Source organism: Trachinotus anak, unplaced genomic scaffold (assembly GCF_046630095.1).
Source record: "Trachinotus anak isolate AG129_WGS33_773 ecotype Australia unplaced genomic scaffold, CSIRO_AGI_Tana_v1 ptg000009l, whole genome shotgun sequence".
Lineage (NCBI taxonomy): Eukaryota > Metazoa > Chordata > Actinopteri > Carangiformes > Carangidae > Trachinotus > Trachinotus anak.
This window is the reverse complement of record NW_027273860.1, coordinates 19,927,586-19,946,270: the sequence shown is the minus strand read 5'-3', so window position 1 is coordinate 19,946,270 and position 18,685 is coordinate 19,927,586. Positions and strand designations below refer to the sequence as shown.

Below are 18,685 nucleotides of genomic sequence, written 5' to 3'. Positions count from 1 at the left end.
TTTATATTACTACACATGGGTCATCCAAGTGTGATTTAAAATTAAATGTCTTAATACTATAATAATAATTTGTTTCAAGTAATTTCTTTAGCAGTGAATGGGGCCAAACAGTTATGTATTTAATATTTGCAACATGTTTGTCATTTTGTCACACATACACATACCTCCTGATAACAGATAACATGGCTATTGAACTGAACTTTATCTGTGGTTTAACAACTGTAAACTGGTGAAATGTGACCAAACAAAATAAAACACAACTGAACACATCACTAGAGCACAAATTTCATTTTAGAACCTCCTCAGCTTGGACACACCCACAACTCCAGCTTGACCCTGTGGCAAATAGTCTGGGTCATCATCATCAGAGGTTTCTGACTCTGAACCAGGACAAATTGCTTCCTCATCTTCCTCATCTGGTTCTTCCTGCAGCATCGCTACAACCATCTCAGCAGCAAAACGAGCAGCCATACTCTGGATAAAGAAAATCAAAAGCACAATAAAAATTTCAGATGCACATCAATATACATAAACATACATAGTTATATTTTGGTGACTTGGCTAAGTAGCTTCACTAACTACTTAGCTAACTGTTTTGCTTAGTAGCCTAGCAATCCACTTAGCTATGTAGTTAGCTAAGCCAACTACAATAAAATTAGCTAACTAAAGTAGAATATGTCAACAGCTAGCTAATAGTAATTACTTGTAACTTTCTGACAAGTAATCTACTCACTCTCAAGGTAACCTAAACATAATCACATTTTTTCTAAGGTAATGTTAGAACAATTGAAAAACAATACTTACATGTATTAGATGGGCAAAGGACGCTGTGCTGAGCTGTGAAATGTCTGACACAAGCACAATTCACAGTTCCCACCAAACGCTGTTGTAAATGCATACGGGTCGTTTCTCACCCATGTATGTAAACTTGATGTAGAATTACAAAAGCTGTGCTTGTTCATAACTTAAGAAAGGAAAAATAAAAATGATGATTTGTGCTAAACAAAAACAAGATATTTACTGCATATTTGGAAAAGTAAATGATGAAATTAATTTATTTCAAAAGTATATCATAGAAACACTCAGCCATACATGAAATAACCTGGAAAATGAATGCGGGTCGTTTTTGACCCATGTTGTGCATTAGAAGGGTAGTGATACAAAAAGGGTTTTTATTCAAAAAGTAAGAAAGGAAAAAATAAAATAATCATGTATGATGATCAAAAACAAGTTAATTGAGGAATACCTTGAATACTGAATGATGAAATTAATTTATTGCAAAGATATAGAAGATAAAAACTCAGCCGGGTCACTTTTGACCCATGTTTTGCATCAAAGGGTTAATCAGAGTGAAGTTAAAAGTACAGAGCAACACAGAATACTGACCTGTCCAGACAGACATCTCCTCAAAGACACAGAAAACACAAACTCTGAATGGCTCTGTGTGCGAAAAACCTGATTTTCCTTTAATGCACCTTGACAACTACTTGTCAGTGATACCACAACATCTCACAGCCGCATTGCTCTTCTATTGCCAGAGCATGTAGAAGTGGTAGGATAACAGGAGAGAGTGCAGCTACGTGCAAAGAACTTGGAGAGTGACATGCACTAGAGGGCACAAGCTGCCTTGCTAAGACACAAACTTCCAATTGGAAAGGGCAGAGAGGGTGAGTGGGGAGGTGGACCTCTGTTCAGTCGGCGGTTAGGAGACAGAGCAGAGAGAGATGAGGGACCGTCTGCAGTGTTTCACCCCTGTGATAAAAAGAAATCTACTCTGTGGAGTGTTTGATTCAGGGGTTCAGTGCCTGAATCATGAATGAGTGGTTTTGTCAGTAGTTTTTTTTTTTTTTTTTTTTTTTTTTTTTTGCAGCAAACAGTGATACATTTATATTTGAGTTGATTTGAGTCTTAGCTGTCAGTGTTTTGTTTGACAGAGTGTATAACAGCCAGCAGCTGTCAGTATGAGTTGATTTTTGACAAACATGCATGTTGTTTTTTTGTCTTTGAAAAGAGCCAGACTGTGATGTAGTCACCTCTGACACACAGAAATAACTAAAAAGAACAAGTTCAGGGAGCCCAGTTACTGCAGCTCTGGCCATCTGGGGGGTGTGTTTCTGCATGTTTTTACTTGCTTCAGAAATGTATGAAATTAGAAATGTTTTGCAGCACATACAGGTGGATGACAAATTAAAGGCAAAACCCACATAATCAGTATCAGAATCGGGTTTATTACCAAGTAGGTTTTAACATATGAGGAATTAGTTTTGGTGTTTTGCAACATAACAAACTTAGTAAGAAGAAAAAAATGCAAAGAAAGATAAAGCAAAAAGAAAGAGAAGCAAAAAATGTGCATCATCACACCGAAGCAGCCGTCAGTGGTGTTAGGCCACCTTGTGCTGCTTCAGCTTCAGTCATCTTCGTTATTGATTCTCCAAGTCTCTGGACTCCACTGGAGGGATGAACACCATTCTCCCTAAGATATTCCCTCGTGGTGTTTTCATGATGGTGGTGGAGACACTGTCTAACACGTTGGTCCCAGAAGAGAGCCCCTGCATCAGTACAGAAATGTTTCATCATAGGGTAAAGGTGATCACCAGAGCCACCGGAACCCCCCTCACTATAGGGGTCAAGCATTCAGGCCTGTACTGTTTTCTCAGTACAGTATAGTAAAGGATGAGTCATCTGAACGTATCACTTTTTTCACATCTCTGTCGACCAGAGCTTCTGGTTTTTGCATCACTGAACTCTCAAATGTGCATTCATCTCTGTAATGAGAGGTTTATGCACAGCAGCTCTATAATACCCCCCCTCTGTATGATGGACTGTTGTTGCTGACACAGTCTGATCACATCCTGCAGTGACATTCTCAGTCACCTGAGGCAAAGCTGCTCTTCTGTTTTTATTTACATATCACTCTAATGCACAAGCATCTCTGTCATCAAATGTGTATTGATGACCACAACCTTTTACTGAGTCCTCCTCACAGATCTAGATCTCCATAGGCCTTTGTGACTGAAGCTCCTACCCCAACAATGCATAATCTTCTCCTCCTTCCATCCTGATAGAAAATCACAAACAACTGGTCCTGCTGGGCATTTTTATACACGCCACAGAGCATGATTGGATGTTAATTGCTTAATTGCACCATGCAGTGCTGCAGCATGGAAGCATCTGCATTCGTCATGTTTCAGGTTTTTCCTTTGATTTGTCGCAGCAGTTAAAGGGCAGGAAAAAAAAGAAGTGTGTTCAACATTAGCACCCACATCTGTCTAAAGAGTTGTGCATTATGAAAGAAGCATCCATAAACACTTCACACACAGAGACACACTCTGGATGGTGTTTTGTCTGTCAGGTTGTTCTTGTTGAGCACGCTGCTGTAATTGCTGTGTTGTAATCTAGCACGCTGGATGTACTCGTCTTTCTCACAAAGCAAGGCCTGTGTGTTCCCTCATGGTCGCAAAGCTAGTTCTTTGTTGTCTTCTTGTGCGTTTTGGTGTGTTAGCGGGAGTGTGACCTCTCATATTGTGTGTCTATCCTACAGATGCAGAACAGAGAGGACAAGCATCCTCTCTCCCAGCTTCACCTCCTCTCCTCCTCGTCTCCTCTCCCTCCAGGCTGAGGCCACTCAGGCCTGCAGATGGCAGATAATGACAGTGGTGTCCCCACTGGCTAGTTTGTGTGTTCTTGTGTATGTGTAGAAGTGTTGGCTCTGCCTCTGCTCAATTCAGTGCCATCAGTGGCGTGTTTAGATCCACTTAGCCATCTCCTTACTGGCTGACCGGGTGACTGGGTCACTGGTTGGCTGAACGCTTTATGGGCTCACAGCTCACTGGTACACTAGTGGCTGACATACTAGCTAATACATCAACTGACTGGCTGGCTGTTATACTTAACAATAAGAATGACTTGATACCAGAATTCAGGTTGTTGGTGCCAAGACTGTTCAAATTCCACGATTCTCAATACCAAATTTGATACCACAGCAGAGGCTGCTGCACACAGTGTGCTAACACACATACATGCAGTCTTGCATACACACACACACACACACACACACACACACACACACACACACACACACACACACACACACACACACACCATATTAAGTGTGCAAGTAGTTTAAACTGACTAACATGGTGACAGACCCATATTCATTTAAAAAGTCAGCTTTATATTTTTAAAAACACTGACGACAGTAGCCCGCTGCATTAGCCGAAGCAATGTTAGCCATTGTGAACATTGTGTGTGGAGGGCTGTTACAACAGATTACAGTTGTCACAATTCACAAACACTATCAGAAACATTCCAGGACATGAACATGTTGACGACATGTTGTTAATATAAAGTGAACAACTGAAACTCTCTCAGCCTGAACTCTGTGCAGATCTGATGTCTGTCTCTGAGCTGCTGTTTCCTCCTGTGGCTCTGTTTACATTCTGGCCTCTGGTTGTCTATGACTTGTCCCTGATGATCTGCATCAAATACTAAATATCTCCACACACCGGTCATGGTGTGTGTGTGTGTGTTTTCCACAAGTTGCTGTTGACCTGTTGCTACACCTGCTGTTGTCATTCCAGGTCTTGTTGTTGCTGTGTACTGTGCCTGCCCTCTGAATCGAGTTTGATGTCAGACTATGATGCTGGTAGTGTTATCATACTGCTCTCGTCAGTCCTGGAAGAATCACATCTCTGGTGCGACGTCTACGGTACTGACATTACTGTAGACAAACAAGTGCCGTCACTTTTTCAGAATTTTGGCACTGACTTGGTCCTCACCGACTCGCTGTCAGTCGGGCACCGAACAGGCTAATTGACAAGCTCACAGGCTTAGTGGCACGACAGTGGCAGCTGCTCAGGTATGAGATAAGTAGGGATATGGTAACCAGACACTGTGTGAGTGTGTGTGTGTGTGTGTGTGTGTGTGTGTGTGCGCGCGCGCTCCTTCCACTCAGACGTTGCCTCCTTGTATTCCAGTGACTGGTGGAGGAATAGGTATTAGACTCTACAAGTGCGTTCAGCTGCCCTTGCTGTGCTCTATGAAAGCATACAGAGAACGCTTGCACATAGATTCCTCTCAGTAATGGGAATTCGAGTTTTCTGGAGTCAAAGGAGTAGGTTACTCCTACTTGTTGATTTCATGTGAATCAATGAAACCCAAAGCCATTCAACCTCTATGTCCAAGAATATTTTTTCTGAAATGTCTTTATTGAGTTAGTGGTGAATGCACAGTTCAGAGGAACATCTGTTTTACGTTGTTTCAAAGTGCTTCACTTAGAATATTAAGTAGTCTCTGCATACATACAGTCTCTGTTGTTAGTCCACAGCCTCGGGCTATGAGGAGCCTCACCCAGGTGACGGGGCGAAGGTCACCCAGGAGGGAGACCAGCACCCAAATATGCACCTCAAGGTTATGAGTTAACCTTAATCCTGGTGTCATATTGGTATAGTGTTTTGATCTGTATACTAATCTGCCGAGAGTTTAAATAACTGGTAGTGATGTACCTTGCATTTCTAGGTTAATTTTGGTAATTTGAGGTGAGTGTCAATAGTTTTTGTCCGAGATATTTTCTGTTCATATGAGCTTTTGGTGTCATCCACTAAGAATCAAAGATAAACTGTTTTTCCCTTTTCAGAAATGCTTTTAGACAGATGCTACTCATGCAGGCAGGGTTACCGTGTATGAGACAACAATCTTAAATCTTAAGTACTTCTGGTTAATGATCGGCCTTGTTAAAGGTATGAAACACCTGATTTGCATCCACATTGACTACAGAGGATGTATGGCCTTGTCAAGGATACGTTCCTCCCTCTCTGTCTGCTCCTCATTCCCTCCATCTCTTTCCACCAGGGAGGCCTTAAATGTTTGAAGCTTTCCCTTTTTTTCTTCTGGCCCTCTCTCTCTCTCTCTCTCTCTCTCTCTCTCTCTCTCTCTCTCTCTCTCTCTCTCTCTCTCTCTCTCTCTCTCTCTCTCTGTGTGCCAAGGTCCCTGAATGTGGACTTTTTAATTACTCTCTCCTGGCTTTGTGCATAACCAATGAAAGATTGAAGGGCACTTCCCTCTGAAAGGCACTGTTAGAATATGGGTTTTTTCTAATGCCGTCGCCTTGGGAGAGGAATACTAATACACAAACTGTGACTTTTTGTGCTTTTGTGTGTATTTTGCAGTTTGTGTGCATCTGGGTGGGTGGGCTTACTCACGCACTCATATCTGTGTGTGTGTATTTTTTCGAGCTCGGCCCCTAGACAGACTGTCTGGCCGTTGTTTTGCATGTGAATCAAGGCTGGGGAGGAAAGGCATTATTAGATTGGGTGTGCAGCATGGTGGGGGCGGGCTGGATGAAGACTGTGGGAGCAGGTAGGTTCATTGCATTGATTGGATTTCTTTAAGACTAGTTTGAGGGTGCAATGCCTCAAGGTGCCCCAAGCAACTCGGTTTAGACAGCACAATGAATACAGGACAGGATGAAAATCAATGCAGGATGCCATAACCAAATGATTATATGACACAAAGTGTTTTGGGTACAGCCTGTGCTCTCTGTGCATTCAACCTAATAGTACAATGTCCATCAAGGCAACAAAAAGTAAAGTGCATGCTGAAGAATATTTTAGACTACATTTGTGAAAGCTGTGGCTGAAAGTGAATTGAAAGTATAAATGAATACATGTCTGTGCACCTAGAATGGAATAAGATAATTAGTATGATTACATTTAAAAATGTAGACGTGTTGATGGAACAAGATTAGTTCAGCATTATTTCATGTGTCTGCTCAGTGTTAATTAGTGTCAGGTGATTGATGGTAATTAAACCCATCAAGGTCATAAGATGCTCATCATGTGTCTTGCTTTCTTATGGACACACACCCTGATTGCTTTCGTGAATGTGCCGTCATTTCTCCCTCCTCTCAGACTGTAAAGGTCCTTCTGTGCACCTTTCAGAAAAAAGTGTTACTTATTTCCTGTGGCTGAACAGTGTTGAATTGTGCAGATGACCATGGGTTATAAGGTATTAATATACACAGCAGAATGTGACGGGGGTGTAGTAGGGATTTTCCCCACTGTCAGCACTGCATAGGTAGAGCTGGCACAGGGCGCTGTAATATGTGTGAATTCATTTCCTCCAACGCAGGAGGAAATCTTCAAAGGCAGGGACGAGAACTTGGCCGAGTGGATTTGAAAGGGATGAGTTTCTAATCTGGTTAAACTTTGCTTGCTCTGTATATTTTCTCACTGCCTCTTCACCTCATTCTTTCTTTAACACCCCTCCTACCTTGTGTTTTTTTCTTTTTTTTCCCTCCATCTACCAGTAGTGAATCTACCTCGTGAGCTGCTCTATAGAGAAGAAAAAAAAAATGCAAGAAATGATGACTTCATTTTTTAGCGAGAACAGCAGCGTAAACCAATCTGAGGACTTGCGTTTGCTTGTTTCGGGATTATATTGCTCTAAGCCCGTCATCCTCCTGCTACGCCAGCGTATAGCCTCCACCCTGCTGCACTCGCACATCTTATAAACGGAAAGGATGTATTCCATGTGTTGCAGCATCTTTACATATTACATTTACTTTGCGGTGTGTGTCATCATTTCAGGTCTTGCCTTTGCAAGCCTCTGGGGCGCTCTTCCGTTGCATCAACCCCATGTGGCAGCACCTGAAATATGCATATGTTTCTGAAGTGCAGCAGTGTGCCATTTGAGGGTTATTTGGAACACCAGTGATGGCAGGCCGGCATGCTTCAGACCTATTCTCTGAATATTTGATGGTCGTAATGAGCAGAAAAAAATACAGGACTAAGCACTTTGTTGGTTTGCCCGACTCATGGCGTGTGAGAAATAATGGACGGAAGGAAAGGATGAAATATTGAAAATATTGTGTGATACCTCCAAAGTAGGAGGGGGAGGGTTAATCCATTGTGATGTGCCTGAGGTCATGAAAAAGTTCACTCTTCAGTGCACACTGTAAGATGAATTTAAAGGACCGTGCACTGTCTCTACGGCAAAGAGTCATAAATTGATCTGTGTACCAATAGATGATCAGAAATCTGACTCTTTGATGGATCCATGACTGATAGATGGAGAGTGTTGAAGGGGGTGAATGGATGGGTGGATAGATGGATGGATGGATGGGTGGATGGATTGGTGGTGTGTGGAAGAAGGATGAATGGATGGATGGGTGGATGAAGGATGGTGGCTCACAGCTATTACTCAACAAGTTTAGAGTCCTTTGAGTTTCTGGTGGAGTGAGAGGCTTTCACACTTTCCACTGTTACTGTACCTATAATAACTTTTATGCCCCTGGTGCCCTTGCAGTAAAATGATGATAAATGACAGGGAGGGGAGATGAAACCTGGACTGTTTGTGTGTGTGTGTGTGTGTGTGTGTGTGATGATACTGTATGTGTGTGTTTGTGTGTTTTAGCAGAGGCAATATATGTGAAAGATGCCTCAGCCATTGCATAACTTTACATAACTTATTCATTATATCAATTAATGCAGCGTGGTTCCTTCCTCAGTTGATCTCAGGACAGAGAGAGAGAGAGAGAGAGAGAGAGAGAGAGTCACATAAACACAAGTGAAGGAGACAGAGGGAGTAAATTCAGCTCAATAAATGTGGCTTATCCGTCTATTCTTTAAGTCTAATCGATGCTTATTAGTCATGCACTTGAATTCTAGCTCGTGGATATAAAGTGGAAAGAAAAACTTCCACCAGACAAATGAATAAAGGTTAATCTTGTCTTCAAGGGTTTGCTTTGTGCAGCAATAAATATTCACAGCAGGACATAGCCCGGCGCGACTCTGGATGTGCTCTTTAATTGAAGGTGTGGATTGAGCGAACAGGTTTCCCGCGGGTTGGCTTGTGTCAGCCATCCCATCCAGCTGGCTGTGGAGAAGCTGTTGTGGCAGATATGGATTAGCGTCACACCGCCGCAGCGCAGGTATTACACGTCTCCGGTGGCACTGCCAACGCCACCCGGCGACTACTAATAACCTCTGTTGTCTCGTGTTGTCTTGTGTTGTCGGCGAACGCTTGGCCGGCGCTATGGCGGACGCTTGGGACAACTGTTTTGTACGGGTGCCAATACTAATGCCCGGGCTTCCTGGCAGATCAGAGGTTGTGAAAGTGGAGGGGTGTGTTTGGTGGAGGTGGTGGTGGGGGGGTTTGAGAAGAGAGAAAAGAGATGGAGGGAGGTTGTCAAAACATCTCCTCATTCCCTCCTCAGCTGCTTCCTCGCCATCTCTTCTTCTACCGCACCCTTGCTGCCAAAAGCCAGAAGGAGATCAAAGGAGGCCGACATGAAAGGCATCCCTGAGATTCTGTTTTTCAGTGCCCTGTCTCCCTGCTCGCTCCGTTACAGATATGGAAATGCTGAATCCCAAACACAGCCTGTACCTAGGCAGCCTCATCCGACTCTCTCTCTCTCTCTCTCTCTCTGTCTCTCTTTCCTTTTGCTTCCTCTCCTCTCCTCCGCCTCGTCTCTCACCCCTTCATCATCGTGTCTCTCCATCCTCTGCTCTTGCCTCTCTCCTGCAGCCCTCAGGCTTCCAGGTAGATAGCAGTTGATTGGCAGCTGCTGTGACAGTCAGTGGAACCGGCTGGGAGTGGATGAGTGTCAGCCTTGCTCCAGGGGCTTAAGGCAGCAGCAGTGTTGTAGCTCCCTGCTGGAGAGAGAGAGAGAGGCCCATGAAATAAGACTCAGTCAGTTCCTCTCTTCTCCTCGCTTCTCTCAACTGAAGCAGGTAGGAGCTAAATAGGTTTTTCAAATTGCTCCGGAGTTTATCCTGAGACTGGAAACTGGAACATTTCCTCAACTCACATCCTGGCATGTGCTTTCCTCCTCTCATTTCTCTTTTTCTACCTTTGGTTTTGATATATCTGTGTGTTTATTGTAGGTTGAAGCATCTTGTTATTTGGGAGCTCTTTAAAATTCTTTTTCACTGCTCCCCTCCCTCCCTCCTGTCTGCTCTGAATCCTCATTCTCAGCTGTCAAGCTACTTGACAATTAGCCATGCTGTTCCCGTCTGTGCATCACAAAAAAAAAAAAAAAGAACTTTTACTCCTTTTGAAAAACTTCTGAATACAACTTGACACCCGCTGTACAGCAGCCACTGGGGGAAAGTGTGAGAAAAAATAAAAAATAAAAAACTGAAACGTGAAATCGTCTCAGTTCTAAGTGGCTGTGACCAATTCCCAGATGGAGGGAAAGCGTTTGTGTGATGGCTTTCGCTGTGTTGCCTCTTGAGCTCTGTCCCCGTCAACAGCAAGAATTGCGTCAGTTTTCCCTCTGGCCGAGCGTGCCCGCTTCTCCACAGCGGACAGGGTGGCGGTGGAAAGAACTCAGAGAGAGACAACAGAACGAGGAAGCTTCATGGGGTGCTTCTGAAAATCTCCAAAGAAAAGGACCCCCCCCCTGTCCTGCAGATGTATCAATGATAAGACGTGTACCGATCATGATCAAACATGGAGGTTTACGTCCTTTTCAGCTACGTGTTGCCCAAACAACTGGCTACAAGCAATGCTGCCACATCTGGAAGTAATAATTCAGTGAGTGTCTTAACTGGACCTGGTAGATAAACACACATAACAAGGAACATTTTTAATTTTGCTTGGTAAAAACATTTACGTCAGTGCTAAAGACTTGATCTAAAATGATGAAATTATTACAACATCCACAGCCCATATCTTTCTGATATGAGTTCAGAATACTTCCCACAGCGATTTTAGGAGCAACTTTGCCACACTATCTTGTTGAAAACTTTCACTGGGGTTCAAGATAAGATAAGATCGCCTTTATTAGTCCCACAGTGGGGAAATTCACAGCGGCTGTAACAGGCTGCCACTCATGCGGCGCCATCTTGATTTTTCAATTGTACCTACATGTCCGATGAGTCCTCCAACCTGAACAGCTGGTCGTGTTGTTCAGCCCTCTGATACGACCTATAGGACTGTCTCCTGAAATATTGCCCCTATGGCAGCAGGCAAACTGGACCTTGGTTGCCATGGCTACAATAAACATGTTGACTGTACCGAGACCTGTGCACCTAGCTTTTTGGTTACTATAATAATGGTTATGGTTTTGTTAGGTTTAGGAAAAGATGATGTGAGTGATTTATAAGCACTTCCATAACATTAGACATGTCATGGTTACAATGATAACATGTTTGGTAATGAATAATAGAAACAACATAAACTGCTACTTTCACATGGGAAGCGAACACCGCTCTCCTGTGTCATATTCATCCATCCACCCCAACCTCCTCCTGACGTGGACTTTGTCGCTCTATAAACTACGTCACCGCACTTTTCCCTTTGCTCCTGTCATCATTACTACGACCACTAGATGTCGCCTAGCAACAAAACCTAACTACGGGTCATAATAACCTGCTGACAGACAACCTGTGGGCTCGTTTTTTACAGGACAGTCTTACATGTCATAAACTCCCAAAAAAGGAGAAACCAGCTCATTTTCAGCTCCTTTTTCTGGCCGATGTTATACATCAGACAACCAACAGGTAGTTTGATGTCTTTCAAGAGAGACCCTCATATTTCTGAACAGTGGGAACTTTTTATGTCTCTCTGGGTTTAGGGGATGGACAAGCACTTTCAAGAGCCCATAAATATTGAATGCAGGATAAATGCAGGCCCATTTGATTCTGAGATGGAGGGTGTGTGGATGAGTTTAGCTGTACATGTCAGATACCCACAGAGTGCTCTGGAGTGTCTGCTGAAAGGATGCATGGCATAGCAAAGTGGACCTAATTAGAGGGATTTGGAATGTATTTAAAAATGAATCACACTTTTCCACGACACTGACAACAGTATTCACCACTTCTCTAAATGGGCAGCTGGCAGGCAGAGGGCTTGTCGGGCTGCTAAATACCCCCACCAACCATATGAATGGGAGGCCTGATTACTTTGTCACTAATGACTCATTGGCTCGCACTCTGGCAGTGCAAATCCCTCTGGGGACAGGCCTTCTCTCTCTTCTGTGTTCATAGCCACCTCGGCTGTTCTTATCATCGTCATCAATACAGAAACGTTCAACCAAAACAGCGCTTCATCCTTCAAACAGGCAGTTTCAGAACAAGTGTTAACATCTTGTAAGGAAACCAGATATCAGAATATGTGCTAAATAAAAAGGGCTGATTGTCCCATGTGTGTAAAAAAACAGCAGGAAAATTCCTAATCCAAACTGATACTTATCCTCATTTTGCCCATAAACTGTGTTTGCTGTTAAACACAAAGCAAAGTATCTTTGCATGCCTTAACATTGGGCATTTGGGCAAAGCTTGCAGCAAATTACCTCCTCAAACTGCCTGATTTCTTCCATTAAGGCCTTCTTATGTTGTAGCACCAGCTATCTCTTCGTTCTGATTGCCTCACTGGTGCTCTGAGCACATTTTTCTGATAAACCCTCACAACCTGAGGAATATCATTTCAGCATCGGATTGGAGCGTGATTAGAGTGAAATGGGTGAAGCCTTCGGTGATGGGGTACGCCTCAGAGATGGCATTGGGATGTGAGGGAAAAAAAAACCCAAAACAGTCTGCTTTAACAGGCAAAGCCAGCATAAGAGATGTCGCTGTGAATTACAGCAACAGTAAACCACATGGGCATATACACAGAAGGGCGTAAATTCAGACGCAGATACACAAACACATACACACTTAAGCGTCATCCCCTGCATAAGAATTAAATAAAAAAGAAGAACGGGGGGCTTCTAAACTTGTTTATATGTAGATTTCCTGTGTTGGGCTGATGAAAAACAGCAAATACATGGAAAAACACTTGTGCTATCTTTACCCTCAGACAAATACGATGCAGGATACACAGAAGCTGTTTGCTCCCAACGGCGATTAATGCTCTCTTTGTCGGTTGTTCTCTCCACATCCATGGCCTTCCATTAAACAGATTTGCAGGTAGCACAAAGACATATAAAGGAACTCATCTCGAGTCTGAAATATATATATTTCTGTTCTGTTTTGCAGGGTGTGTGTGAGGATGTCACTGTACGACTGCTCTGTTTGGAAGGAATAAGAGGTTAATCTTCTTGTGAGAGGTTTAGTAACAGGTTGTGCTGGCAATGAAAACCACTTGGCACTGATATCTCCACTCTGCTACAGCAGGTTGTGTGCTTTCGTTTCTCTCTCTCTGTCTCACTTCCTCTGTCCCTAAGAAAAAGCCTAAGACTCATATATAGTAAATCAGAATTGGCCTATCTGATTTACCTCGGTCTAGTGTTTCCTCTGCACCATAATCCAGACTGCTGCGCCTCTTTCCTTCTCTCTTGTTAAGTGGGTGGCTTGGCTGTAGTGAGGAGTTGTGTGTGTTGGACTGATAATTATGGGATGCTGCGGGGAGTTCTCCCTATCTGGCTTGGAAAACGTGGCAACGTATCACCTTAGTGGGAATGGAGCAGCTGCTCGCTGTGGGAGCCAAACCTGGCAACCCGGAACATCCCGCAGTACATGACTGCAGATGTTGGGAGATTAGACTGATGAGAGAGAGTGTGTGTGTGTGTGTGTGTTCAAGACTTAAATCATAATTGAGAGATTTGGTTTTCATATTACTGCGTAGACACACATTACCTGAACGTGAACTTACAACATGCATACATACAGCACATACAGTACATGAGCACCTGCTCGTGTGAGCTAAAAATACAAGCTTGTATTTACTGTATATGCAGAAAGAGATGATGTTTCTGTCTCTCTTCATTCCCCAAAACACACACTAACACACACCCTTGTTGTTTCTTCTCCCTCCAGCTCGTAGCTGTGTACGAGGAGCAGGATCCTCACAATGGAGGTGACGGTACCAGCGCCAGCTCCACAGGTACACAGAGTCCCGAACCCTTCACCGCTGAGATGAGTTCAGCGTCTGCCTTTCAGCCATACCAGACCAGCAGTGAGATCGAGGTCACTCCGTCGGCTCTGAGATCCAGTGAGTCCAGTTGTCTTGAAATATGTTTTATTAATAAGCTATTATCATTGTGATACTAATACATGTTAATGCACATGGAACAAAGATCTTCATTAAATGCTCATTTCGGCTACTTTCTTGGATTGACAAAATTGCTGAGAATAAATAAATAATAAAAATTTTTAAAAAATGCTAAAAATCTAACAAAATTATGAAAAACTCAAATGAAACAACTCTGTGTTGTAAATAAATAACTTAGAACTTACTTCAGTTGGCTGTCAGGGAGCTTGAATCAAATTTTGTGCCTTCTGGCAAATACCAATTGAGACTGTCTAGGTGCAGTTTAGAATATATATACAGAGGTATACATATATATATATATATATATATATATATATATATATATATATATATATATATATATATATATAGAGAGAGAGAGAGAGAGAGAGAGAGAGAGAGAGAGAGAGAGAGAGAGAGAGAGAGTTATATGTCGAGGTACTGTGTAGTATATAAATGAAAATTATGTCAATGAAACTGACAAAAACAAAAACAAAAAACTGAATTAGCATCAGACTGACTAGCATGTTAACAACTGTGCTGTGCTTTTTTTAAGTTATCTTTGCTATTAGCAGGAATTCAAACTGCAAGGAAGGTCAGGCTCATGACAGTCTGAAAGCTGAAAGTCACCTGAAAAGTCAAGCAATGTTTTCATGTTAAGAGACCAGAGAAGCTAAATACCAGCAAGTATTTGCTCAGGTAAAGGTGTTGTTTTGAAGGCTGTCAGGATGCTGGATAAAAGACAGAGAGTAGAGGTCATCTGGAATAATAAATTCATGCCTGTGAGTCATGGGACTTTTGTTGATGAGCTTTGGTTCACTTGTAACTGGACTGTGTGAACAGGACTGAAACAAAACTAAAATACAGCAAAGTAAACTTTTCCTACTCCACAACTAACCTGGCAGCATCTGCTCCACTTGACATGCTTCAGGTGTACTGTGTGGGGCTGAGTGTCTGTCAGGGCTGTGCAGTGTGTCCAGAGAATGGCAGCACACTGACTTAAGACAGGCAGGTCGAAGCTGAGACACGGTGAGACACTCAGTCATGCATGAGCAGGAGCACACATGCCAGAGCGAGTTGGACATGTTCACACACATAGCGCACACAACCAGAAAGTGGCGCACACAAGTCAGGGACTCAGGTGTTGCTCATGTCCACATATTCACGTCCCATGAAGTGGAACCAGTGACCTGATGCAGAGCTGTCTTAAACTTCAAAGGACACCTAAGACATTCAAAGCCAGAGCTCATATGGACTCACACACATGCACATGAATGAACAGTTGACTTTACTCTCCTGCCCCAACCTGAGAACGGATCCTAGCTCCTCTCAACCTGTCTGCTGGACTGTGGAGATTTATGGAAATTGTTCATGGGAGTGATGCAACTGCAACAGTAAACCAGTAACACGGGGTAGTGTTCAGGTTTGTTTGAACCTGCTGTCAACTACCTTCAAACAAACCCACACTTGAAATGTGGACTTGGTTTCTGAGTTGGTTGACTTGGTTGGTGTCTTTTATCCCCGACACCAACAAAGATTCTCCAGCACTGATTTATAGCTTCCAAGACTCTTCATACAGTTGTGGCTTGACTGACTGACTGCGTGATGATACAGCTCAGCGTAGCGCCGAGCCGCAGTCTACCGAGCTGCTCTGGTTACCCAGCTGCTCGGCAACTGCAGGGAAGCAGAGCAGCGCTTCTATACAATACACTGAGGTGAGTACTACCTCCATTACAGCAAATAAACTACTTCCACTACATGTATCATTATTACTAAAGGAGGCAGAGGAATAACTAAACATCCGACACACCCAGCAGAGAGAGAGGGAGAAGTCATCGGTAATGAGGCTTTGTAATAACCTCTATGACCAATTCTACATGTCAAACAGGGAGTTAGACATAAAGACCTGCCTCCAATGAAAGTCTGCAACTAAATAACAGACAAACTATGGTGGATCCCAGACAGAGGCTGTGCTCTGTGTGACAGACAAAATAATAAATATGGTCTAAAAGACAGTGGGCGCCCTGGTAGCACACCTGGTCGCATGTCATTTGGGCCTGGTGGCCCGGGCTTGTGGCCCCTAGCTGTGTATCTTTCTCTGTCTCTTCAAATTTCCCATTTCTCTCTCTCTCTCTCTCAATATGACTTTAATAAAGGCAAAAGCCTGAAAAAATAATGTCGCAGTTATAAAATTTGGATTTGACCACAGGTGGTCCAGCCCCATGCTAGGTTTTGACCTTGGCTTGTTCTTTGTGTGACCGCTGAGCAGTTTTCAGGTGATTTGCGGAACTTGTAGATTTGTAATATGCCTGTTATCTTTGTCTTATCTGACACTTGACTTTTTGAGCATCATATCTGCAAATTTGGAAGTTATTCCAGATGTTTGACTTGTTCAGCATCTTGCTGGTGTTGTAGTAAGTTGCCTCTCAGTACTGTCCCAGTGTCTGTGCTGGTAACGTTAGATCTGAGAATAATTAATAATAATTAATAATTATTAATAGTGATGTAAAATGAATAATGTTGGATTACTGTTTCTTACTTCATAGGCATTTGGGATTTTTGTGCGAATGCATATATAATCATAGTAATCTTAAAAAATGCAGTATTCAAGTACTGATTTGAATGTCGATTACAGCTTTGAAACTTCAAGGCATTCGGGTCAGCCCTAGAAATATCACCACTAAATTCGAGTCTTTCAGAAGTAAGTAAGCTACTTGGTAAATATAGTTTTGGTCATAAACATGAAGCTGCACTGCCCCCAAACTCTGCCTTTTGATGGTGTATTTAAAATCACAGAAAGTGTAGTAAAGTATTATAAAAATAAACCATCACTTTGCTCCAAATTCACTCTCATTATCAACTATGGTGATAAATGTTTCCTGTCCATGGTGGAGTGTAGCAAGTGCACTTATTGATACCCCGCTGCTGCCCCCAAAGCTTTGTGACTTCACATGGGTTCATTTGAGTAGGGATCCTTTTAGGAAATCTGTTGTTTTGCCTGATTGCTTATTGCTGATCTTAAGTAATTGATTCATGAATTTAAAGTTTTAAAGAATTGTTTGCTCTTTAGCTCATCGCTAAGAATTTAGAATTTTTCATCCTGGCAAGCACGACATGCGACAAGTATTTTCATTCTGGTGCCACAATGGAGGGCTTACGAAAGCTCTGTCTTACCCACCCACACAAGCACACGCTTCTAAGCCTGTTCCTTGCATGGCCTATAAATTGTACATCTTGCATTCATGAAATACAATGACAAGATTGCAGCAAGGCAGAAGAGCTGACTGCTTCCTACACGCTGCCTCTGCCGTGGTGACGGGTGTATCTTTAGCAGTTTCTCAGAGATAATGACAGTGAGGAAGAGAGACTGTGGGCTGGACCTGATTAAGGCAGTCAGACAGGTAAGGCCAACGACTGTTTTGTTTTGTGGTAGTTTAGTGCAGTATTACCAACAAGATCCAAGTGAGATTGCATTGTTTCCAGTACATGGTTGTGTCCTGGAGATTGTGCACACAACTACACACTTCCTATTTCCACTCCAAAAGTACCTAAAAGTTGTATAGGTATGTTGTGAATATGCTTTTTAAGAGACAGACAGTCAGACAGTCAGACTGACTGACCGGCATCACATACACATTCAGGCAGATGAACAAGACAGACAGGCGGTGGTCCCTCCAGAGATGCAGATGAGCAAATTACTGGCAGCAATATTGCATATCAGACATCAAAGTGTAGCAGCGGCGCCCTTGGCAGCTGTGCTCTGAGGCAGAGAATTATGGCTATTTAAAATCATCATCTTTTAGAGCTATATTGATTGTTTTTCCTCCTCCTACAACTCCCAAAGTCCCAAACTCTCCCTCCTGCTGTATTTCTGTCCTCCATCCCTCCCTTGCCTCCACCCTGGAAACCCATTTTAGATTTCCATGCTAACATGTGCCGTGCAGGTCAAACTGCTAATAATTGGATTGGAGATGAGATGTAAATTGCAATAATGAATGTAATTTTCCCATAATTATACGGACTCCGGAGCTGCCTCTGCCTCTACTCACCACTAAATTCCAATCTTTCAGAAGTAAGAGAAAATGCCTGAAACTTTAAATTAACACTGGATCTTAATGGTGCTTGGAGCTTCGAAATTGAAATCTTGTGTTCTTTGTTGCTCAAAGAGTTTTACTGTGGTCTTTCTGTTTGACCCAGGAGTTGAATTCATATTACTGGCAGTCAGGCAGTCAGGTTTTCCTTTACTTAAAAAGTTTCCTGATAGTCCTTCAGGTATGGACATACGATCCTCGGTGACAGACGTGGTACAACAAGCCTGATATTGTATTAGTGATGGCATCACTTCCCTGCCTCCTCCTCCACCTATGGAAAACCACTCAATCACCAGTGTCCAATCACAGAGAAAAAAGTTATAAGATCAGAGTTCAGGACCTGAAGTTTCAGTAAGTGGTCCTAAAGCATCACGCTGTCAGCAGCACTGAGTCTAGGCTGTTGTGTTTCTTTCAGTGACGTTATATGTTTACAGCCTGAAGGGCTTGCCTCAGGATCGCTGTGAATTACCTCCTGCTGTGTGAAAGGCTTATTCAGCAGAGGGCACCGACTCTACCACAGGTGTGTCTTCCTCGATTTTCACAGATTAAAGCAATAAACCCCAAGAGGCCAGTGATTTTAGAAGAGCCAAGGGGCTGTTGTTGTCCGATGCAGAGGGGAG

At 42.9% G+C, this 18,685-nt stretch overlaps 1 protein-coding gene across 1 annotated transcript in view; it reads left to right on the top strand.

Moving 5' to 3' along the window:
• The window catches only part of LOC139625582 (partitioning defective 3 homolog), a 358,479-nt gene that overhangs the window by 99,929 nt on the left and 239,865 nt on the right, over window positions 1–18,685 (top strand). The window contains exon 3 of the mRNA XM_071485696.1: window positions 13,761–13,935. Coding sequence (XP_071341797.1) covers window positions 13,761–13,935 — 175 coding nt within the window. The remainder of the gene's footprint in view (window positions 1–13,760; window positions 13,936–18,685) is intronic.